The sequence below is a fragment of the Labeo rohita genome, chromosome 18 (genome assembly GCF_022985175.1).
Source record: "Labeo rohita strain BAU-BD-2019 chromosome 18, IGBB_LRoh.1.0, whole genome shotgun sequence".
In the NCBI taxonomy this organism is placed as follows: Eukaryota; Metazoa; Chordata; class Actinopteri; order Cypriniformes; family Cyprinidae; genus Labeo; species Labeo rohita.
In genome coordinates this window covers 11,040,840-11,067,214 of record NC_066886.1, presented here as the reverse complement: position 1 = coordinate 11,067,214, position 26,375 = coordinate 11,040,840, and the positions used below count along the sequence as shown (strand labels likewise).

General features: G+C 35.2%; 1 protein-coding gene across 1 annotated transcript; it reads right to left on the bottom strand.

Moving 5' to 3' along the window:
• Positions 1-4,263: 4,263 nt before the first annotated feature.
• Positions 4,264-26,365, bottom strand: kiaa0513 (KIAA0513 ortholog). The gene is given in 14 exon segments (XM_051135199.1): positions 4,264-5,727; positions 7,036-7,130; positions 7,257-7,337; positions 10,838-10,867; positions 11,370-11,447; positions 13,033-13,111; positions 13,384-13,424; positions 13,509-13,669; positions 13,671-13,714; positions 15,917-15,987; positions 16,131-16,204; positions 17,179-17,278; positions 18,367-18,868; positions 26,301-26,365. Coding segments are annotated over 13 exon segments (1,275 nt in total). The 5' UTR covers positions 18,738-18,868; positions 26,301-26,365; the 3' UTR covers positions 4,264-5,677.
• Positions 26,366-26,375: the final 10 nt, after the last annotated feature.

The following is a 26,375-nucleotide window of genomic DNA, read 5'->3' as shown; positions in this document are numbered from 1 at the left end:
GTTTAGCCTCCCAAAGAGGGCTTGAAAAGTGCACTGGCCTCAGAGGTCCACTCCAACTGTCCGACTACAGCAAACTGTCTGTAGCCAGCCAGCCAAACATCACACAGGCACAGTAACAGAGTAAATAGCATAGGGGTTCAAACAGAGAAGCTCTTTATGAATGAGAGGATGTATATGTGTGTTTATGAGATTCTGTGTTTAAAAAAGGGTAGACAAAGATATTATGGATAAACACAGGACGTACTGTCAGGAAACAGAGCCATTTGTATTCCATTTGTGTCACCCTTAAATTTCAACCAGTTTGACATGGTTGGCACAAAACAAATATTTTTGATATTAATATTATAATAATTTCCGTTATTTAATATTATATTAATTTATTCTGTTAATTTCCACATAATTTTCGTTATGTGATTTATTTACACCAAAAGTAAGATTTTCTGTTCAGTTTGAATTATGAATTCCAAACTGAAATACACCAAGAATGATAACTATAAATTATAAAGGTAATATTAGTGTCCACACCGATGCACAGTAATGTTCCGTTTATTACAAACTCATGTTGCTGTTTAGTCGTCTGCTGCTTTAAATGCTCAAGCTTAGGGCTGGGCGATATGGGCAAAAAAATTATCACGATAATTTTTTTCATATCAGTTAATATCGATAATTATCACAATAAATGTCAAATCTTTATTTCTTTCTAGTTTAAAGTCCGATTTTTTGCTCCAAAGTGGAAGTTGTAGAAGCCAGACCATTAATTTTCCGTAACAAAATAAATATCTAAACAGAAAAATTAATTTCTGCATGTTCTAATGAGTTATATTGTTTCAAATTAAGAAACAGGTTTGGGTTGTCTCATAATGATAATAGTAATAATAATAATAATAATAGTAATATCAGTTTTTTGTCTCTTAGAAATGCACAATTGATAGTAGCTTGAGGATGCAGAGGTAAATTTTTGTTTATTATCAATCAGTAACATCTGTAAAAATTGTAGCAACCTCAGTTTTATATGGTTGAATTTATTCTGACAGTTTTTTTTTTTATTTTTAATTAATCATTGGTCACCCATAGTAGCAAGCATACATTTTAAATCATGATAAACAGTTAAAACCACACATAATTGTACCTCAGTACCGTGGTAAAAATATAACTACATGGTTTTATAGGTAGCCTATTTGTATGAAAAACGATAGTCTAAAACCATTCAGTATAAATGCACACATGCTATAGCTTAATCACAAATACACACATACTATAATTATATACCATTACTCCTGTAATAAAATGCAATGTGAATATCCCACATTGCTGCCACAATACCATGGTGCAGTGAGTGTTACTACAGTAAATCCATGGTAAATGATGGAGATGTGTAGATTGAAAAGCCTTCTGACTGTCTCGTTGCACACAGCTTTAAACTAAAGCTGTGACACAAATGGATTCAAATGAGTCGCGCTGTTTCGTTCCGCTTTTGGCACATAAAAGTGATATCGAACATTTATCGAACTCCTCATATCGTTTTATCGAAGAAAATTATATCGAGAAAATTATCGTTATCGAATTATCGCCCAGCCCTACTCAAGCCTGTAAAAATCTGGTGGAATTATGGCCTAAATCAACATCAATGTTTTTATCAGATGATCAAAAAAAAAACATTCTGAAAGTGATTCCAACAATATTGTTCCTCTATTGTGTCTGTCGGTACTGTTATGGTCCAGTGAATATTCGTATGGCGTTATCGCTCTATATTAATTGCAGGATGTTTTTCGTGTTACTTGCATGAATAAAATTGTTATACGTAATGCTCTCCTTAATTTTTTGGATACAAACTTGACGTATCAAAAAGTTCTTCGCTGACTGGCTTGTGTGACAACACATCATGCAAATTTTCTGCTAGAGTTGAAATTTTGTAACTTAGGTAGAACACGCAGTTGAGGTGTATATCGCACTTTCGCATCATTTGTGTCATTCGCGTCTTTGCATTGATTTTGTATGTAATCGACTCACTCGAATATAATAATTGCGTATTGCTGTTCTTCTTTTTCTGATACAACTTTGCATTGATTTTAGTATGGCTTGCACGACAAATCGATTTTCTGCTCAACTTAAAAATTTTAAACTTGACTGGAACACGCAATTAAGACATATATTGTGCGTTTGCATCATTCCCATCGCCTGCAAATAAATTTACTTGCGTGAATAAAATAATTGTGTAATGCTGTTCTCATTTTCTGATGACGTGTCAAACTTGACATATCAAAAACTTGTTTATTGGCTTGCGCGACAATGCGTCGAGCGGATTTTCAGCTCAACTGAAATTTTTAGCTTGCACGGAAGACACAATTGAGGCGTATATTGCACATTAGCGACATTCACGTTGCCTGTTAAGAATTTGCGTCTTTGTATTGACTTTGTATGTAACCAGCTCACGCGAATAAAATAATTGCGTAATGCTGTCCTTTTTTTCTGATACAACCAGGTGTGTAAAACTTGAAAGTTCTTTGCTGATTGGCTTGCACGACATTGCGTCATGCAAATTTTCTGTTTGAGTTTACATTTTTCAACTTGCACAGAACACACAATTGAGCCGTTTATTGCATGTTCGCGTCACCCCCGTTACGTCGCACTGACGTATCAAAAAGCTCTTATCTGATTGGCGCAATTGAGAAGACGCAATTGAAGCATATATTGCGTGTTTGCGTCATTCGCGTCTTTGCATTGACGTAATGCTGTGCTTGATTTTCTGATACAACCGGACCTGTCAGACTTGAAATATCAAAAAGCTCTTCGCTGATTGGCTTGCGCTACAATGTGTCATGCGAATTTTCCACTCGACTTTGCAATTGAGGCTTCAATAACGTCGTCTGGTGCGAATTTGCATTTTAGCATTGACTGCATGTAATCTACTCGTGCAAATAACTATTAGAGTTGTGGTGTGGACTTCCTAGGGCTGTCAACGATTAATCGCGATTAATCGCATACAAAATAAAAGTTTGAGTTTGCCTAATATATGTGTGTGTACTGTGTGTAATTATTATGTATATATAAATACAAACACATTCATGTATATATTTAAGAAATATTTACAAGCATATGTATTTATTATAATTTTTATATAATTTATATTATATATAAATAAAATCATTTTGTATATTAATAACATATTTCTCATATACTGTATATATATATATATATATATATACACACACATTAATTTGTGTGTATTTATATATACATAATAATTGCACACAGTACACACACATATATTAGGCAGACTTAAACTTTTATTTTGTATGCGATTAATCGTTGACAGCCCTAGGACTTCCTTATTCAAAAAGAATTAGAAACTTTATTGTTATAGTTATTATCCTTGGCTGTCATCATTTATTCACCCTCATGTTCTTTCAAACTTGTATGACTTTTTTTCTTCTGGGGAAAATGAAAGATATTCTAAAGAATGTTGATAACCAAACACTTTTGGTTCTTATTGACTTCCACTGTATTTTTTGTCCATACAGTGGAAGTCATTGAGAACCCAAACTGTTTGTAATAAATTTAAAAATTAAAAAAAGAAAGGAAAAAAAGAAAATAAATAATAATTTGGGACCCAGATGGCAGTAATTCCTGTGAATGACCCACTGACAGAATAAAAGAGAGAAAATAGGTTAAAAAAGACCAAAAGAAAGAAAGAACGTGTAGAAAGATGTGATCTATCACTAACCGTTCAAGATAAGAAGAGTTTGTCCATTGTTTGATGGGGTCTGGGATTAATTAGCAGTAGTAGAGCTCTCATTGTGTGACACCAGTGCTTGGCCTTTCACAGCTCATTACTGTGTGTCCAATCAGTGCAGGCCAGTGTGACTGCTGTTTATTTATACACACAGCCAGCCGTGGCAGCCATTTGGCAGTTTTCTTCACTGGAGAGCCTTAAACACTCCCACATTGAGCTGAATCTGCACGGACATATTCAGCAACACATTACCAGGCACATAGCACCATTCCTATAATTATCTTTTAATGTTTTCTTTACCTTATTTCAACACTGATCACTTCATTGATTATTAATAGTTTCTTGAGCACCAAATCAGCATATTATAATGTTTTCTAAAAGATTATGTGACACTGAAGACTGGAGTAATGATGAAGACTCAGAAAATTCAGAGAAATTAGACCTTATAGGTTTTTCCTGTTAAGGATGCTTTCACACTCTATAGCTGAATCAAGAATGAGATAGAAATGTATGTAACAGGAAAAGAAAAGTTATCATTTGCATTTTTATTGTAAACACTTGACACAGAGATAGGTCAACACCTCTCTTGTTGGAAATTCAGGGCACTTGGGAAAAATACAATGTGGACCACTGAGCTTACTATGAACATAAATTTACATAGACAGCACAATATTATCATCATCTGAAATGCAATGACTAGACCATATTGGATCCAACACATTCCTGATACAACCATGCACTCATGTACAACACATACAGACACTGAATAAATAATTGCCCAACAATCTTGACGATCCTGTTAAACCAGCCCATATTCCTTATTATTCTGTTAACAAAACAATCTGTATTTACAAACCAAATATATTAACTTCTGTTTTTTTTTTCCTCAGATGGAGGATGTAGGATTCGATACACGCTCCTGAAGACCCCACTCAGTGGTTGACATTCACCTCCACCGATCTACAGTCGAAGCGGAGGGTTGTGATTGCCCTCTATTGGCTTGAAATGTAATTGCACAGCAGTGTAAGTAGATGGTAAACAATCTGCATGCATACCATGCACTGAAGACACAACACTGTACGATATCGAAACAGCCGCCGCATGATACTTTTTAAATGACTTGAATACGAACCGCAAGCATTATCCATACAACACTAACACAACTACTGGCAGGGTGCACAAACTTATGAGCACAACCCCAGAAAGTCATGGGAGGATAACAGCATGCTGACACAGGTTTGTTCACACTAACATGGGAAGATCACCGCTTAATAAATGACTAAAGGCACTTTAAACTGGGGAATAGACATGTGAGGATGTCACAAACACTATTAATACTCAATTTATCCATCCAGGAAGAACACAAGACCAGAAAAGATGATGGGAACACATAATAGGAACAGACCAGTAGAGATTATTGAAGACCAGATGACTTATAATATTGATACACTGACTTTGTTGATATTGATATAGTGAAATACTGATAGTGTTAGACTGTATTTTTTGTTCACTATTGTATTTGCTCAAAGGACACTTTTAGTACAATAGCTCTGTACATAAAAGTTGCAGGGAAATATATGAAATATTTTAAATGGCGATTTGCATCATGTTCACATCACACAATATAAATTCCATATACTATGACAGATATTGTGTCTTATGATGCCTGAAGACACATAGCCATATTGCTATTCCAGAATATGTGCATATTTTTTCACATTGTTGCATTTTGGATAGAAATAAACCGTTTTACACTGCAGCTGGACGCTGGAGGATCATGGGATGTGGCTGATCTATGCCAACCATTTTAGTTACATTATTTCTGTTCTGGTTGGTAAGGATAATGGTAGGACTATAGGGTCAATGGCATCTATGAAATACTGATCATTAGAGCTTGAATGGACGTGCTGATGTGTACGGTAGAGTTTAGATGAATTTGGATATTCACTCTGCAGCCATCTGCTCAATGTGGTCACACAGCAGCTTGTATTGCTCTGAAAAAGGATAATACAAAAGTGTAGATCATATTTACACATTCACTTATGTTCAATCGTTTTCCTTTGGAAAAAATTTAAAGGGATAGTTCATCCAAAAATTAAAATTACCCCATGATTTAATCACTCTCAAGACCTCCTAGGTGTATATGACTTTCTTCTTTCAGACAAATGCAATTAGAGTTATATTAAAAAAAAAATCCTAACTCTTCCAAGTTTTACAATAGCAGTGAATGGGTGTTGAAATTTTGAAGTTCAATAAAGTGCATCCATCATAAAAAGTGCTCCAAACAGCTCAAGGGGTTAATGAAGGCCTTCTAAAGTGATTTAATGCATTTCTGTAAGAAAAACGTTCATAATTACATAGAACGTAGGTGTAGAGTAAGCTCCGGTGAGAATATGCTAGTCTCGCAAGAACCGAGTTTTATTTACAGCAAAGAAAAAACAGTCTCCACTTGGCTAATATCGAACTCCTTTGACATTTTCCTTTACAAATCCTCATTTTGTACTTCTAATTCTTGACTGGTGTTTTGTTTTGCTCTCATCGCATTCGCCTACTTCATCCGCTGCATCGTCACTCTCGTGACACATGTACGTCAGTTAGCGGAAAGTAGAGATTACGGTTTATATTATAAGTTTTAAATATGGATATTTTCTTACAGGAATGCATTCACTTCTGAAGGCCTTTATTAACCCCGCAGAGCCATGTGGAGTACTTTTTATGATAGATGGATTCACTGTATTAGACTCCAAAAAAAAAAATCAACAGCCATTCACTGCCATTCTAAAGCTTGGAAGAGCCAGAACATTTTTTAATATAACTCCTATTATATTGTTCTGAAAGAAAAATCATATACATCCAGGATGGCTTGAGGGTGAGTAAACCATGGTGTATTTTTCATTTTTGAGTAAACTATCCCTTTAATACTTTAATTTAGCAGTGACGCATTAAACTGATCAAAAGTGACAATAAAAGACATTTATACTGTAAGACTTCTGTTTCAAGTAAATTCTGTTCTTTTGCACTTTTTTTAAATCAAAAATCCTGAAAAAAAAAGTATTAGTTTCCACAAAAATATTAAGCAGCACAACTGTTTTTAACATTGATAAAAATTAATAATTTAGTAACGGCTGCTAAGAATTAAACTTTACAATCATAGGAAAAAATTACATTTCAAAATAGAAAACAAGTATTTATTTTTTTATTAGCTTTAACAAATAAATGTTTCTGGAATGGTACTGTAATGTCACAAACCTATAAATGTAATTCTTTTAAAATTGAAACAGAAAGCTGGAAAATGACATTACCTTCATTCAGATTTCCAATGACTGCTTGCTTTTTCAGGAAGTCATTGCAGAGTTTCTTGCTCAGTCCAAAAGCCACCATGTTATGGGTGAATGTTCTGGATAAACAGAAACAAATATTTTTTTTCATATGAACACACAAAAGAATCTCTGTAATATTAACATGCAGAGAACATTGCTTTCGTCAATATTGTGTAAAACTAGATCAAAGCCATGCGACTCACCCCAGTTGCCCGAAGGTAATATTCTCATCAAATCTGGAGCTATCGTCTTTCTCTTCCTGGGTCATATGACACCACTTTTCTCTGAAGGTACAAAAACAAGGGGTCAAGGTCAGAGGTCACTGATATTTTCCAACCTGATCTAATGTCGAAAACGCAACTGTGGGAACTTTTTCAGAATATGTGAAATGCATAGCGCCATGTACGTTACGTGCCATATTCAATGTGAAATGTCCACTGAGTGGTGCCAAAAGTGTTCATTTTTTTTCCCTGGAACAAATGAATGTACATATGGTACGTTTTATGTGACGTTGGTTTTGTAAGTGTCACCGCAGTTCTGACTTGAAATGATCATTGAGTGGCCCTATAAATCTAATGCCATCTGCACTATACCTAAACCTACCCGATAGTATAAACCAAAGCGAATGTGATGTAAAAACACAATCGCAAGCTTGTTGTTTTAGCTTGTTTTTCAATCTCTCATCTGTCAGCTCTTTCATTGTGAGTCATGTTTTTAACAGCATTCATACCCAAGGATTTCGCATCCTAAGTCCATGTGCCGGCTGAGCTCCCGAGCAAGCTTGTTATGTCCGGAAAACGAAACGTGGAGCTGTAATCATAACTGTGTACGAAAACAATTATAAGTGCTCGCTGTTTTACAGCCTCTAAAGTTCACTTCTGTTGGAAACTGCAGTGATATGTACTTATTTGGTATGTATTTCGTGTCTTACAAAAAAGTTCCCACGGGTGTCTTTTCGTCATGAGATCAAGTAGATATTTTCACTTTTTCCCTCATCAAGCATGTGAGACCATCAGAGAGACAGTTATTTGCCTCTTTAATGATGTAAAAGTTCACTCGGAAACTTTTTAAACACATTACAATAAACGCTGGGAGGGTTAGAGTTAAAACGGTGTAAAAACAATCATACAAAAGAACAAATATGTATTAGCCATTCATTGGTGCTCATGCAAAATCCAACAAACAATTCAGAATAAGGTTTAGTGAGCAGTCAGCTGTAGCCATGACTCACAATGAATCAAAACAAAAACAAGACAAAATTTAAATAATAAAAAGCATATGAGCATCACAGCATAATTCAGTGCACGAAACAGGAAAAAATGCTTAGGCAAATCAATGCATTTTTCCATGTGCAAAATGTTCCTTTCCTAAAAATAAATTAAGATCTTACTGGAAAAACAATTTGTTGTTCTGTCTTACACTAATATCCAACTCTATTCTGGTCCAATGCATTTTTTATTTTAGTGTTTATCCCGTTTTATCGCCTACCAGGTGAAAATTGTTTGAACACTGTGAGAGTGAAAGTAATAAAAGTAACATTTCTTTTCAACAAGAGATTTGATTAATCATTTATGTCTATAGCACAAACAGTGTGGAATGAATTACATGTCAAAGTTGAATAGAACCCTTAATGGCAAGTGTTAGCACTGGTTATGCTTGTTATATATAGTTCAAGCTGCTCCTGGTTAGCAGTTAACATTGCAGTGAATAGGCACACAATACACTCTGACCGCATGCAATGATACAGCAAATAATGCAGTGTCAAAGAGTGAATACTATGATCTCACTGCCTTTTCTCATTTTGTGTAATGCAGGTCTGTGGTTCCCGGCCGGTTCCAGAACACAGATTTTTACCCTGACCCCGAAACAGTCCCAAAATTGTTTATCGTATAAAAGTAAACAAAAACGTCCTTGGTTAAACATTGAAATGTATTAATATTATGGTTTTCAATAATGAGGTCATGTCATGCAACTTGTCCATGCTGGCCAGATGAATTTGATATACCATGCCAAAATACTGTTTGATTGGATGCAAGGCTTTTGAAATAAACAACAAACGCGTGTTCTCATTCAGTTTAAAAGTTAATAAGCCTATTTATTTGACTATACTACCTACATGAGTGTATGGTTGTTTGTATTTATTTTCCCTGCTGTCAAAATAGATATGCAACTGACTTGCTGTTAGTATTAATGAATATTTTATTCATTTTTAAGGTTCACAGTGTCGTTGAGAGCAAAGTTAAAGTTGTGCAATGTAGACAATGTGATAAAAAAGACAAAGCATTACACCCTTAAGGCAAATGTGACCAACATGAGTCAGTGGTTTTTTTGGAGGACCTAGTTTCCTTTGAGTACTGATGAAAATGTTATCAGAATGCTACACAGCTTCCTGACTGGATCCTGTGGTGAAATATATAGAGGGTTTCATGGGGGATCCCACTTTTTTTTCCAGTCAGTAAACTGCTTTCAAAATGAGGAATTTCTAGTTAGTGAAATATTTTAGAGTGGAGCTAAAAATTATATTAATTGTATCATGGTTTCCCCAAAAAAATTTAGCAGCACCGTTTTCATTGATAATAACAAAAAGTGGTTCTTGAGAACAGAATCAGCATATTAGAAAAAATTTAAAGGGATAGTTCACCCAAAAATGAAAATTACCCCATGATTTACTCACCCTCAAGCCATCCTAAGTGTATATAACTTTGAATGCAATTTGATGTCCAGGGCTTTTTAAGCTTTATAATGGCAGTAAATAGGTGTTGAGATTCTGAAGCCTAATAAAATGCATCCATCCATCATAAAACATACTCCACAGGGCTCTGTGGGGTTAATAAGGGCCTTCCAAAGTGAATTAATGTGTTTGTATAAGAAATATATCCTTATTTAAAACTTCATAAACCATAATCTATAGCCTTTTGCACTGCGCTTCAGCATTTGTCACACATGACAGTTAGTGAAAGCTAGAGATTACAGTTTATAAAGTTTAAAATATGGATAGTTTTCTTACACAAACACATTGATTTGTTTCGGAAGGGCTCTATTAACCCCCTGGAGCATTTTGGAGTAATTTTTATGATAGATCGATGCACTTTATTCTGCTTCAAAATCTCAACAGCCATTCAGTGCCATTATAAATCCTGGAAGAGCCAGGACTTTTTTAATATAACTTCGATTGTATTCATCTGAAAGAAGAAAGTCATATACACCTAGGATGACTTCAGGGTGAGTAAATTATGTGGTAATTTTCATTTTTGGGTGAACTATCCCTTTAATAACAACTAATGAAAATAAAGCTTTACCATCACAGGAATTAATTACATTTTAAAACAGATTTTAAATGGTAGTATTATTTTACAATATTACTGTTTTTACTGTATAAGTGAGCATTAGAGACATTTAAAACTCTTACAGACCTCAAACCTTCAAACTGAAGTGTTGGTGTGTATTAAATAATTAAGAGTTTGTGTTTGAGATTTTATTATTACGTTTCTTTTTAATTCTTTTTCAGGTCTGGAAATCACAAAACTTCACAGATATTTCCAAGTTGTCCATGACTATGAGAACTCTGTCCAGAGGGTAAGTATCTAAAATGGTGGCCCAATTCTGTCAGTGTGTCATCCTTTTCCTAAACTCCCTCTGCTTATCCTGTGGTTTCACTCTTTTACTCTCATTTCATCCTAACTGATCAAACTGCCTCTCCTCTCCGTTTTAATCCGTCTCTTTCTTTGCCTTTCCTGTCTCTATCTTGCAATGTCCAGGGCAGCAGACGGAATGAAGGACAGACCTTTCATCTTTCTCTTCCTCAGCCGTCCGCCTGCGTGAGGCAGCGAGGCACAGGGAGATAAAGGGTTAAAGTCACATGCAGAGAAGGAGAGAAAGAGCCACAGAGAGAAAGAAAGGCAAGAGAGGATGATGAGCAGATGAGCAGTGTGGAAGAGTAAACCATAAGAGCACAGAGAAAGGCTGCAGGACTCATCCAGACATCAGATCTTTCCACTGCAAATACACCGTAAGTCTGTCATATGCACCGGGCACACAGTCACGCACCTCAGCTGAAACTTCTGGGTAGTTTATTTCAACATCACTAACAATCGATCAAACACAAAGTAAACTCTCAATCTCTCCCTCTGGCTTTAACAGACACACAAACAAACACGCAGTCTAAACAAACACGCAATCTAACATGTGAATTAGGTGCCGTGCAAAGTCTGTTTTGTTTAATAGCACGATATATTAGGAGAAAGAGAAAAGAAGCGCTCTATAAAAAAAGTTATAAGAATTACAGAGTATACTGTGAAAACCCTGCACTCTCTCACCTCGTGGTAGGGGATCTTTTATTTCTCTCACAATGGACGGCATCGAAAAACGCTGCGTTCCAAAACCTCAAAGTGTGCCTTTTTCAGAAAAGACAAAGAGAAACAGATGCAGCAAAAGCAACATTAGCATCTATATGCGGACATTGTGTCTGAACAATGTTAAAACTGCCAGCAGACATTTAGATTAATGTGGATTAAACCCAACAGCCTCTAATTTTGCTAGGCTTCAGTTTGTCTTGTTGCAAATAGATTTCCTGTTTTATTTTACAAAAAATATAGTAACAATTTACAGTGAGGTTCATTAGATAACTACATTAGTTAACATGAACTAAGAATGAACAATACTTCTACAGCATCTATTATGTTTAGTTAATGTTAATTTTAGCATTATTAAAATCACAAGTTCCGTTTGTTAACATTTGTTAAAACAGTATGAACTAACATGAACAAACAATGAACGACTGTATTTGTATTAACTAACAAATAGTGTAGTATACGTATTGTTTATTGTTTGTTCCTGTTAGTTAATACATTAACTGTTAACAAATGACACTTTATTGTAAAGTGTTACCAAAAATACTTTAAAGTCTGACAACACAAATAATATAAATAATACAATACTAATAATGCAAAAAAAAAAAAAAAAACAATACAGAAAATAGTAATGTATTATTTAAACTGTAAAATATTTGAACATTATGGTATTTTAGTAAATTTCACTAATGCTGCAACAAAAACGAATCCACAAAACGAAACAAAAAAGCAACTCTTTTCAACATTGATAATAATTATAAATGTTTCTTAAGCAAAAAATCATATTAGAAAGATTTCTGAAGGATCATGTGACACTGAAGACTGGAGTAATGATGCTGAAAATCCAGCTTTGTCATTACAGGAATCTGTTATGTTTTAAAATATATTACAGTGCCATAAATTAAGACATTTTATGATCATTTATAAAGATTTAGAAATAAAAAGTATTTTTTTGAACATTCTGTCAGATTTTTTAATGACAATTAAATATTATTTTCTTCCTATATTTATTTTTCTGTAATGCATATAATAATAAATTCTATTATATATATTATAGATATATTATTAAATAAAAAAAATATTTGAAAAGGCTCCTGTGTCAGGATTACCACATGCATGTATTGTGGTATTCTTGTGAATGCGCATCGAAGACTGACACGGAAGAAAAGAAACTGTTTAATAAAGTTGTTTGTTTTGTTTTCTTTGCGCACAAAAAGTATTCTCGTAGGCTCACTAAATTACAGTCGAACCACTGATGTCACATGGACTATTTTAACAATGTCCTTATTGCCTTTCTGGACCTTGAATGTGTTAGTTGCATTGCTGTCTATGCAGGGTAGTAATTAATGACAGAATTTTCATTATTGGGTGAGAAGACACTGACAGGATGCCACAAATGCAGTCCACAAATTTAAATAACATGAATATGTGAAAGGATACATACATAGAAACAACATCAGCTGTTCATTTCAATAATTATGTAGGGTGTCTTTAAGTAAAGGATCTGCATTTTGCTCAGTCTTCTTGAAGATTTACAATTTCATTATCTAGCAAGAAAAAATTTGAGCGCAGTGAATTTGAGTTTTCCAATAATTATGTAGGGGAAAAAAAAACATTAGTGACAACCTACCAAATAGGCTGCTGTTTCAGATGTGTGTAGAGGTAAATTTTCTCCTCTTCTTTTCTATCCGGAGAGAGAGGGGGAGAAACTACAGGGTATGCAAATAGAAATAAGCACAGTTAATAACTCAAACACCTACACATGTCTGCAGAGACAATCCCTGTGGGTTATAGGTCCTGCTTAACAGCATAGGTTTGGGTGACCAACCCATATTCTTAACCACTAAGTCACATCACCTCTATACAAAGAGAAAACCGTAAGTGAGACATCCAAAACTGTTAAAGCATGGCACAAGTGAGAAGAGACAACTAGATAACACCTGATTAAAAAAAAACACAGTGGTGGTACATCGTGAACTACCTGGAGTTTTGGTTTTCTGCTCAGCAGGTTTGTCTGTGTCTCTGAGGAGGACAGGATTAGGACAGGATGAGTTTGTGAGCAGCAGAAGCACTGCTAATTAAAAAGAGTGACAGAAAATCACCCACTCATTTTTTCGGCCCAAGGGTCCTCTCAGTTTGCTCTCCAGACCACCAAAGAATCCTTTAACATCAGTCTTAGCAGAGGTGTTTTTGAGCAGTCGCTCTGCAATATCTTTCTTCCCAGAGAGCCAGACCTTTCCACTGCGCAGGTACGAGTCGATCCCCCCCGCTGGGCCTCTCCAGCAGCTCTGTGGGAGATAGCTGGGACTTACCTGTCACACAATCACACATTACATTCATTAGAAATTAAAATGAATTTAATTAAAAAGGCATACTAGGCAGTCACACACTGTGTTTATTAGGAATGGGAATCTCTTTAGGCACCTTAAAATTAGATTTCAGCTTGAAGAGTCAATGATTTGATTCTAAGGGAATCCTGGGTATTAGGCCTGTGTGGCTTAATATATGAACACGGACAACAATACCAGTAATAAGGGTCTTTCTTTTTTTTTTCTTTTTTTTTTTTTTAAATTGAGATTTATACATCATCTAAAAGCTGAATAAATAAGCTTTACATTGATGTATAAGTGTTAGGATAGGACAGTATTTGGCTGAGATACAAGTATTTGAAGATCTGGAATCTGAGGGTGGTCAAAGGTGACATATAACATAAATGATGTCTCTTACAAAAATATGTAGTAGAAAACCCATAAAAGATTTACATTATTTAAAAAATCCACATTTCATACATTTTTTGGACTATGGGGGCACCATTACTTGATGTAAAATGATGTAAAATAATTGCACTCTACTGGTGCTACCTGTTGGTATTTTTACCACAGCACAACTTGGAAATAAAACACTGATACGATGACCACAGTTACTGAAAGAGCTAATAGGTGGCAATGGACATAAGCATAGGATAAACCAAATGCCGTACCATCGATTTTTCCCCACAAGGAGTCTAAATCCACGCTGAGAAAGTCTTTCAGTGGCTGCGGCATCATGACCAGCGTCGGCATGTTTACATCCTGCCAAGATAGCATCTAGCATTTCTTGTTTCTGCTGTTTGTAAGCTCTTGGTCAACAAAAGCCTCAAAGGCATCAGGATTAAAGTGGAGAAAGACCGGGTCTTCAGGAAGTTTTATTCATCCATAGGAATCTTCTCATTCATTATTATGCAAAAATGCATAATATGGCATTGTATCAGTGTTTTATTTTGGGAGTTGTGTTGTAGTAAAAATAGCAACAGGTAGCGCCAATAGCTCACAGAGTGCAACCATTTGACATCAAAGTAATTGCACCCCCATTGTCCAAAGTATGCATAAAACTGTGGATTTTTTTAAAATAACGTAAATCTTTCATAGGTTTTCCACTACATATTCCACTAAGAAACATCATTTATGTTATATAATACTATAAATATGGTTATTTATGGTAACAACAAAATACATAACAAAATTCTTAACAATTCTTGACAACAAAACAGATCCACAGTATTAGCAGTGTTGGACTGCATGATATATGACACATCTTTGTATACTTTTCAATAAGAAAAATGAATAATTTATTGCATTTTTTGGTCAATTTATTCAGTGAATCACTGTTTAAAATTTGGAATCTGTAAGATTTTAAACTATTTTTTAAGGAAGAAGTTTGTGCTCACTAAGGCAACAAAAATACATTACAAAGAGTAATATTGTAAAACATATTTAAATAAGTAACTCTTTTCTATTTTAGTATATTTTAAAATGTAATTTATTTCTGTGATGGCAAAGCTGAATTTCCTTTAAAAGATCTGAATCTATTTGAAACAGAAATCTTTTGTAATACCATGTCTATACTGTCACCTTAAACGTTTTCAAATACCTAACCCAAACTTTTGAAAAGTAGTGAATGTGTGACCCTGGACCACAAAACCACTCATAAGGGTCAGTTTTTTTAAATTGAGATTTATACGTCATCTGGAAGTTGGACTAGGCTAGGATATTGAGAAAATTGCCTTTAAAGTTGTCCAAATGAAGTTCTTAGCAATGCATATTACTAATCAAAAATTAAGTTTTGATATATTTACAGCAGAAATATAAAAGAAACAGTAAAAGAAAACTCAATCATTTGACCCATAAAATGTAATGTTGGTTGCTGGTTTATATGACCTGGTATAAAAACTAGTAATGTGGAAAAGGTACATATACCTGTGCAACTTATGACTGGTTTTGTGGTTCAGGGTCACATATGTACCTTTCCCCACATCACTAGTTTTTATACCAGGTCATATAAACCAGCCTCCCTTGAAAACACATTAAAATGGCATTGTTAAATTTTTCCAAAACATTAAGAGGCAGTGCCAGTAATGTCTGAGTCATAGGCTGTAACAGGAAGCGAGAGGAGGTCTGGACGTTTCTTTATCAGATTTTTACGTTCTCCACAACACCGCAGTATTCTTGCTTAATATGAATGGTGAACTCCCTTACCCATGTAGTAGTATGTGAAGCACATGGTCATGAGGTGTTTGGCTGGGCCATAATCATCCATCTGGTGACATCTGTCAATCAATCATATATTGGTCACATGTGAGTCACACACTGACTTGCCAAGAGAGAATAGGTAAATTTGCTCTCAGCAGTTTGATTTGGCTTCCATGTAATGTCATACATACATCTGAGACATTATCGCTGATGTACTTACTCAAATAAAACAACAGCGAAGGACTGAACCAGCCTGTAGAATGTTTGTTCACTCACACATTTGGAGTGGCAGCGCTGCAAACACAAAGCACGGTTATCATCACAACTGTGCTTGTTTTTTCACAATTTATTTATTAGATTTAAGTTCTCTTAATCTTTGAGAAAGCAATTGGTATATTGAGTCTATATAGACTGTGCTTGATGTTTATAGCGATGTGCATTTTAGGATAACTATTTATTTTCACATTATGTTTATATTCATCGTTATTGTTATTATAAAATATCATTTTTAATATTGGCTAACATTTTTGTAATTTTTGACTGCCAAGTACATAAACAATTTTCAACACATTTTTCAAACAATGGGTCTGTAGTTTGCTTCATTATTTTGTGTTGCTTCATAAAATCCTATGTTGCAAAAAATGTGTTGCTAAATACATTTGCAACATTTTTTGCTATGTTTAGTATGTGACAGGAAAATAGGTTCCTTACTGCTGCTTTTCACACGGATGGTGTGAACACTAACCTGTTCAACAGAGGTGAAGAAATGAATATGCATCGTTCGCACACACATTATTTCAGTGTTACTTATAAGCTATTACAGTGTTTATTAATATTTTGAATTAGCTTATATTTGTATATTTGTTTTCATTTTAATTGAAGCTTTAGTAATTTTATGTGCTTTTGTCATTTTTATTAGGTTTGCTTTTTGTTAATATTTTTATTTCAGTTTTAGTCACTTGATTACTTCAACTTATTTCAGTTAGTTGATAAGGCAACAGTTGTGATTTTCATTTACGTTGTAAGTTTGTTTTATACGTTTTTCATCTCAATAATTGTATTTGATTTCAGTTTTTCACAAAAAATAAAATATAACAACATTGTTCACACACCTCAGGTGCAGTGTGTGTGAAAAAGGTCTAAACCATCACCTAAAATTACCATCACCATAATAACTCCCACAATCCACAATTTAAATGTTTTGAATTTGGATTAGAGTGATGCATTGATTGTGTTTTCGTGACTGATCAGAGTTGCTGCTTTCATACCTGCGCACTGACATATTTGGCAAACCACTCCCTGCCTTTGCCATTTTCTCCAGTGCACAGCTCTCCAAAGCGAGCCTTCTCCTCCTGATCAAAGTCCTCCCTGGGAGAGGAAAAGAGAATTGAAGGAAACAGGAGTAGCGGCAGGAAGAGAAAGGGACAGGGAGAGCGAGAGAGTACTTTAAACAACAAGAACAAATGCAAACATACACATCAGTTGACATGTGACTATAATTCTGTGTGAAGTTTCTTCCTCATTCAAAAGAATAGCTGACTTTCTATTGAAGCCCGTTTCTGCCACTGAATGGTTATTGCAACTTTTTTTTCTCACAATTCAGACTTTTTTTGTCAGAATTGCGAGATATAAACTTTTTTTTGACGTTGTGAGATATAAACTCACAATTGTGAGAAATAAAGTCAGAATTGTGTGATATAAACTCGCAATTGTGAGTTATAAACAATTTGCAATTCTAACTTTTATCTTGAAATTTTAAGTATATATCTCACAGTTCAGATGTTTTTCTCACAACTGACTTTACATCTCGCGATTCTGACTTTTTTCTCGCAACTGTGAGTTTATATCTCACAATTCTGACATTTTTCTCACAACTGTAAGTTCATATGTCAATTCTGACTTTCTCACAATTCTGAGTTTATATCTTGCAATTCTGACCTTTTTGTTGCAACTGAGTTTATATCTTGCAATTCTGACTTTTTCTCGCAATTGTGCGTTTGTATCTCACAGTTCGTATTTTCTCCCTCAACTTCAAAAATCATTTCAAAATCATCCTACATCACTGCAGAAGTTCCGACCTAGTCTTTGCAAGTGAACATGCAAAGAAGATCAAACACCCTTAACAAAAAAGGTAAAACAGCAATATAAGACGATTTAGAAGTTGAGGGAGAAAATACGATGGACTTCTCCTTTAACTAAGGAACTGACTGTAATTTAAGTGCACCTTATCAGTAGCATTGCGTCTGATCTTGTGTGAATGGGATTTGTGAGCTATGGCGGACACTTTCAAAAGATAAAAAATTACATTTGGTTTGTTCCTCACACAAAATGTGCACACAAGTCACTTTTAAGGATTTTTGTCTAACTCTAGTTATGAAAGAGAGCAGCATGAGCATTCTGCGAAACATCTCTTTTTGTGTTTTATGCAGACACATGTAGTTTGTAAAGCAAATCACCTTCCATGGAAGAGCTTTGCCACGTAGGTTTTCATAAACGCTCTTATCTCTGTCTCCTCTGCGTCCTCAGTGCTGTGACTGGAGCAGGATGATGACCGGCGTGTGCTCGACGGGTGCGACGGGGATTCTGTGTCCTCATTGTCGCTGTCGGCAGATTCGGTGGCGTCACTGTCTTCTTCTCTGTGGGAAGTGTGTGTGGGTGCCATTGGCTCTGGTAAAAGGGGCTCCATGGTGGCGTCGCTCGCAGGCTCAGGGATGAGAGGCTCAGATGAAAAAAAGCCCGCCCCACTGGGAGGTCCAAGGGCAGAGGGAGCTATCCCTTCTGGGGGCGAGTCAAAGTCTATGAGGTTGCTCACCACGGCCCCCTCCATACTTTGTTATGAGGGTAATTCAGTCACTAGGTGAGATATGATGATGTCAGCTAAAAAAATCTCACACAGGAAACTGCAGAGGAAGCTCCGCAAATTTGTCACAGCAGCTGGCCCTAAAGAAAAGAAAGAAACTATATTGATTTTATAAATAAATATTACATTACTAAATCTATATTCATTTTACTTTGCGGTTAAAACAGTAACACTCTCATATATTTTTACAGTTTAAATAACTGAAATATTTTAATATATTTAATTTATTTCTGTGATTCAAACCTGAATTTCAGCTGCCATTTTAATATTCAGAAATCATTCTATTATGCTGATTTGGTGGTGATTTTGTGGAAATTGATTTTTTTTCCCTCAAGATTCTTTAATGATGAGAAAGTTCAAAACTACTAAAGTACCATAAAAGTACTAAAAAAACTAAACTTTTGAATCATAGTGTATAATATATTTTTTAACATTATTTTATTTATTATATATAATCAGAAGACATATACAAATATTTTATTAATTATAAAAAAATGTTTAATTGTATAAATATATAACATGAAGCATTCAAAACATTTTCATGAAGTGTAACATTATGGTAGAGTGCTTTAATGTCCTCTTTTGTGGTAAACTTCCTTGCAGCTGTGTTTATACAGACTGACCACAGCATGAAGCAACACAGAGTCTGTCAGAGCCTGTTAATACGATGTTGCGTTATGAAATCCATTGCATAGAATCTCAGTGCAAACGCATGTGTTACTACGAAGCACTAGACAGTGTACAACCACAATGATGCCATTTGTGTAATGCAATGAGTGTCTTTTCCTCTCAGATCTCTAGGACATCAAATATAGTAATGCTTATTGATTTGATATCATGGATACAGTATAATATACACAAATACTGCATCTTGCCTGTGTGAAAATGCCATATGCTCCTCATACAACTCGAGTGACATGTGGTTCCTTCTCAAATGAAAGGCTAGTTCACTTTGCCCCAACAGATGCCAGTGCTTATGTTGAATCAGTGGAAATTAAAATTCTGTCATCATTTACTCGCCCTCATTTTGTTACAAACCTATACGAATTTCTTTATTCTGCTGAACACAATGAAAACAGGTTTGAAATAACATGAGGGTGAGTGCTATCCCTTTAACCTGATATTTGCAAGCCACTTTACTGGGTAAAAAAAGATCAGTTTATCGATTTTAATAGATTCTCATTTGTACGCAACGATATAAATTCTTAAATCTCAAGAATCGATTAGTCTAGCTTGTTTTTAGTTCATGAATGGAATACTGTAGCGCACATACCATCCAATAAATCGCAATTAGCTTTGTGTTTATTACTTCTGATATAAACCAAAGTCTCAGATTTCAAATTCTGTTCATATTATTACAATATTCAAACAATAAATGCCGTTTTGGGGCTGTTTAATGTGAAGTGACAGGTCGCTGTAGCGCCTCAGTTCAAGAGAAGCAGCAGACCGACGCACACATTAACTGATCATCTCCTCCGCTTTCATACAGTTTCAGCACAATATAAACAAGAATAAACATCCAAAGGTATGTTAAATGTTCAGCTTACCGAAATCTGTTTTTGTCTCGTGTAATCGCTCGTTCAGTGTTTGAACCGGGCAAAGACGTCGATAACAGCTTGTAAACAATGTCACGTAACGTCACATTTACCTCAGAACATATTCGGTGACTATAAACTTGTTAGTCAGATAGAAATATAAACTCTACAGAGGAGCATTTTGCTAAATATATGCAGACTATAACATATTCATTGTCATTTTTACTGTTCTTCAGTGTTTACGTTTGTATAAATACGTTAAGTTTTTATGACAGCCACAATTTAAATGTTTATATTTTAAAAACAAATTGGAGTAGAAGTATAGTTCTGTAATTTAAACTTTATTATTATAAAAACTTACTTGAGTGTAATTTAAGCGTTTGTAAACAAATCATATCATTTTACCTTCAATATTAGGCTATTATAATAATGCAATATCAGCTGACTCTAATGTATATTTTATAGCGTTAGTTGAAATATTTTTTTTTCCTTGAGAAAATTTGGCATGTACTGTACGAATCGGAAATTGAATCTTGTGAAGCAGAATTGAAAATCGTGAAATTTGTGTCAAAACCCAGCCCTACTGTCTTTCAGAATTAAACTTTTGGGATTTTTTTTTTGTTTTTGTTTTTTTGTTAGATGTGTACCAACCTAAATCTTGCAAGGCTACCAGAGCCGCAGCTTCTACATTTACATTTACATTTACATTTATTCGTTTAGCAGACGCTTTTATCCAAAGCGACTTACAGGTGGGGAATACATCAAGCGATTTGTCCTAAAGAAGCAAAACGACCTACGAGGTGCTCAAAATACCATATAACAGGCATTGTTCAATTAAGTACAAGCTAGAAAGGGAAAAGAGTAGAAAAGGAATTTTTTTTTTTTTTTTTTTTTTTTTTTTTTTAAGTCAAGTAGTGTCGAAAGAGATGGGTTTTCAGCAGTTGCTTGAAAAGCTTCAGCAAGTCAAACCGAATGAAAACAATATATGAATTCTGCATGCAGAAAAACACTCATTCATGCTATACCTAAAATATTTTTACAAGACTCAAAAAGGCCAGAAACTACATCCCCTTAGGCTTTTGACAAAACCCTGAGAAATGCATTAGGACTCAGAGGACGGTTACATAATGCAGAGCTGGAGGAGCGTGACTTGGCTGGCATACGCGCTCACAAGTGCACACACACACAATGACCAGAGTGAGTGTCAACTGCACCCGCCTCTTTTCACACTTATCTTTGAGAAGCACAAGGCGGAAAAAAACAGCTGTAGGTTAGGGTGAGCGTTAAGAACAATACCAAACTCCTACACATGGCTGCTTCTCTTGGAGAGCATGTTCTCTTGAGTTTTAGAAATCTCAGCATTCAAGAGGGTCAGTGCACATGCTGCATTACTCCTGCCTCCCTGCACTGGAGCACTGCCCCCCTCTTTTTACTCCATCCATCCATGCATCAAAATGCCCCTTCGTCGTGAGCCTTGAGGCCAAGCGCAGAGGATCTGCTGTCAGAGTGATAGGGCACAGATGAGCCGGTCCACTGGTTTGAGGGTTAGGGTTACCAAAGCAGTGCAGTGATATCAGAGTCAGCAGTGCAGAGAGAAAGATAATTACATGTGTGATGAATGTGTCAGGGTGGGAGATATTGGGCTGGCTAGTGTGCAAGGTCAAGTCGGTCAAAAAACTATTAAACTAGTAAGCTAGAACAGTGGGTTTCAGTTAGATTTGCGCCAAGGCCCAGATGTTACTTCGGATGTCACGTGACGATCCAATGCTGCTACAATTTTTATCACACAAAAACAAATAAAAGCAAACACTGAAATTAAATTTTAAAGCTTTTTTTTTTTTTTTAGCATTATAACTCCAGTCACATGAATCTTCAGAAATCATTCTTATATTCTGATTTGCTGCTCAAAAAAATTAATTATTATTATATTGAAAACATCTGAGTAGAATTTTTTCAGGTTTCTTTGATGAACAGCATTTATCTGAAATGGAAATCTTTTGTAACATTATATATGTCTTTAACATCACTTTTAACCAATTTAAAGCATCCTTGCTAAATAAAATTATTCATAAATATATATAAAAATTATAAAAATTATACTTACTTCAAGCTTTTGAAAGGTATAGTGTATAATGTTACAAAAGCGTTTAATTTCAGATAAATGCTGATCTGTAGATCTTTTAATTAATCAAAGAATCCTGAAAAAAAGTACTCAACTGTTTTAAATATTGATAATAATAATAATAATAATAAATATAGCTGCAAGCAGCGATTACCAGGGATCAAGCGCTTTAAGGCATTTAAGCACATATGAAAACAGACATTATTTAGCAAACTTCTAACCACCTAAATCAATGATTTAAAAAAGCATTTTTGGCCAATCTAGATAATTTACCATAGAAATATGTTTTTTTAACAGTTATGACTGTTATAGCGCCAGCTGTGGTCCGATCCCCTTAAAACGTTGTATGCTTATTTAGAATCAGTTGCATGTGCTCAACAGGTTTTGTGAAGTTTTGAGTTTTCCTTTACGCTTTATAGGATTTTGGGTAAATTTGGACAGGCCCCTTTTCTAAACCACCCAGTTGTAGCTTCCCAAAGGGTACATTTCAACATTTTTTTGATAATTATTGGCCTAGAGAGTCCAGAGAATTGTACTGCAGTGTTTTTTTCCCAGATTGAGCAAAAACCCTAGGGCTAGTTCGCAAAAGTAGGATTTTTACATTTTCTTAATCATTTAACAAACGATTTTATTGACAGCAGTGGTTCTAAAGACAAAGTTGTCCAGAATGAGGAGTTATATCATATGATACAAATATTGGGCGTATATGTGCAATATACAATTGTTTACGCCCTTGAAAAATGCAATATCGCTCCCCAAGTGGGCGATTTCTTTCAAATTTCTCTCAGACCTTTGGGGCCGTGAGTCAAATAGGCCCACCGATTTTTGTTCTGATCGCCTCTGTTAACCTTGCCTAACAGGTGTTCAAACTTCGTCGGCCAATGGCATTGTTTTTTGAGATACGCAAATGTCCTTGTAGACACTTGTGGCACTTTGGATCAAGACTGTACACACCAATTTTCATGTTGATTGGACAAATGGATGTGCAGTTATAGCCATTTTTATGGTCAAGTGGCCAGGCTCCATGTTTTTTTCACTGGGGCCTCAGATTGAGCTCTTACATGAGTGTTCTGAGTTTGGCAGAAATATCCCTTTGCAAAGAGTCGAAAGTTCAAATTTTTTTTTAAATTATTGTTAATATTCACTCTCCAGGGAATCTTTCTGGTTTGGTTCCGATCGGGCGAAAAACCTAGGACTAGTTCGCAAAGTAGGTTTTTCAAAAAATGCCCGAAAATACCTGAAATAGCCGAAAATGTCAAGGATTCCAACGACATAAGACACTTGAGCCTGTGATTGACGGTTTAGGAGTTATGAGCGATTTCGTACTTTTGATCACTGTAGCACTGGCGAGCCTTGGTCATGTTGCAGGCGGTGTGAGTACTAACAAGTTTGAAGTTTCTACGACTTACGGTTTGGTCTGCACGATCAGTTTTATGTGGAGATCGCTGATCCCTGACCATTCTAACAATTACAATAGGGTTTCAGCGCTATACGCTTGAACCCCTAATAAATGTTTCTTGAACAGCATATTAGAATGATTTTAGAATGATTATTATTTGCATTTGTCATTGTTTTTTTTCTGTCTTTGCTATCAGAACTGAACTGTACTATAACCGACTCTTTGAGAACCACTGAACTTCTTGTTCAGTGAATCTCTTGTTTATGCATTACAAGCAAAATGCAAACATAGATGAATTCAAGTTACATGCTGGTATAGAAACAAGAAGTAAAATTGAGAATCTGTGGTAGGGAACAAAATAAGTACTAACCATGCAGGATAGTAACATGCTACCAGACAAAACCCAGACAAAAAAAGATCAGATTTCATCTAGATTTAAAAATCATGCAAAAGCTTGCAGAAATCTGTTTTGGGTGCAAAACATTTCTCAGTATTAGTGGTGTGAGAGAGCATGTCTCTGATGTGAAAGTAAGGCCGCAGAGAGGTTAATTTGAGGTTGTTTCATTTGCATCATTACACAACATGTCCTCTATTTCCTCAAGGGAAACCTCACTCGGATCTGTCACGGTGTCAGATGCTGTGAACTTAAGACGGCCATCCTGTACGATCTAGCCGCTGACCGATGCTCACAATCAGACACATAAACCAAGCCTAAATGGATCAATGCTTCGAACCAGAGAGCATCAGATTCAATAAAAGTCACATAAAATTACTCTTTTTCCCTGAGACACAGCACAGAACGCGCAGACTGAGAATTGCTTCTAACACTGAGCTTTTCATCAATGGCCTGCACTTGAATAGGACAAGAAAAATGATCCTCGGCTTGGCTGGAAACAAGAACGCTCTTATCTCAAGCCACTAGAGTTTAAAAATATGTAGCCATGTTTATGAGGCCTGCAGTCAAGCCTGGATGTCAAGTTTATCTAATTAACAGGAATCAGTGACCAAAATACAAAGCACAAAGGCTTGCCATATTAAATGACTGAATTGTGATTATAAAAATTAAGGAAAATCCAACAAACGCTTGCATCTAATAAACAATAATTATCATAGCATATAATATTTAATCATATGATTTAGGTTACAGATGACAGGTTAAATACAGGGTTATTGTGGTGAACTAAAACTATAACCATTAAAAACATTTAATTAAAGCTGTGATGAAAAAATATAAATATTAGATGAATACCTTGAAAATTATATTATTTGCCTTGGCATAAAATAAAATAAAATAAAATAAAATGTGTAAAGTGAAGTGCTAAACGACTAACTACAAATAAATCAAAACTAAAACTAAACTTAAACTAAAACTGAAATAAACCTAAACCTAAACCTAAATAGTAATGTTTAAAACGAATTACAAAATTAAACAAAAATTAAAACGAAAAATAAAATTAAAATAAATCAATATATAGATCAAAATCAATTTAAAAGCCAAGTGAAAATATTATTTAAAAATAATAAATAATAAAACTAATTGGATTCTGTATATTACTTCACAATGGCTTCTATATACCTTAAAAGTATAAATCAACCACTGATCCAGTCAGTCTTTTTTTGTCACAACACACAATGCAAATTTTCACAACACATTGAAATACTGTGAGTCAGGTGGCATACCTGCTAATGCAGTCCCAGAAATTAAGCTAAAATAGAAAGCTGAAGAAACTAGAAACTAGAAATCATTTCGCTATTGAAAACCAGCTCATTTCTGCTTCAGTGCTTAGACCTTTTATTTTACTTGTCCTAAAATAGCACCTGTCAAAACACCAGCTTATCAAAGGACAATTCACTGGGTCCATCGAAACATTTCCTACAGTCATAGCCCTTTTTTTAGCCTCCACAACAAGTGCATATTTTCATTAACACTAATTTCACAACCTGTAATGCATCTGCATCTGGTTGCTTAAAACACTGATGAAATAAAATAAGCACAGTCACATATTTATTTGACACGGTGGATGTGGCCAGTATGAAAATGCTGTCTAGATAGGCAGATCACTAGGTTTTTGAGACACAACCGTGTTCTCAAAGCTCTGATCATTCATACTTTCTTCACACCAGTACTGTATGGATCAGTTTACTCTTGCAAAATGAAACCTCCCCCTCCACCTTCTTATTGTAAACAACGCTGTGCAATCATATGGCACACTTTTTAATGCGGAAAGGAAGACGGAAAATGCTTGAGGTCTCGTTCATTCCGTCGCTAATTACATTTATATAACAGCTCGCACATATATTTATACGGGTATCTGCCTGCAACGTGATGAATATCAGTAATGATACTTTTTTGTTGTCACGCCGTGTTCATTCGCGGTGCGTGCACAAGAAAATTGGATGATGGACATGACAACATCTGCGCTCTGACTGTTAACGTCAAGTCCCCTGATAAAGTCTTGTAAGATGATACTTACCCTGAATGTTCCAGCTGGAGCTTCGTCTTCCCAGCGCGTAAGATGTTCAGGCTGCTCTGAACTGGTCTGAGTGTG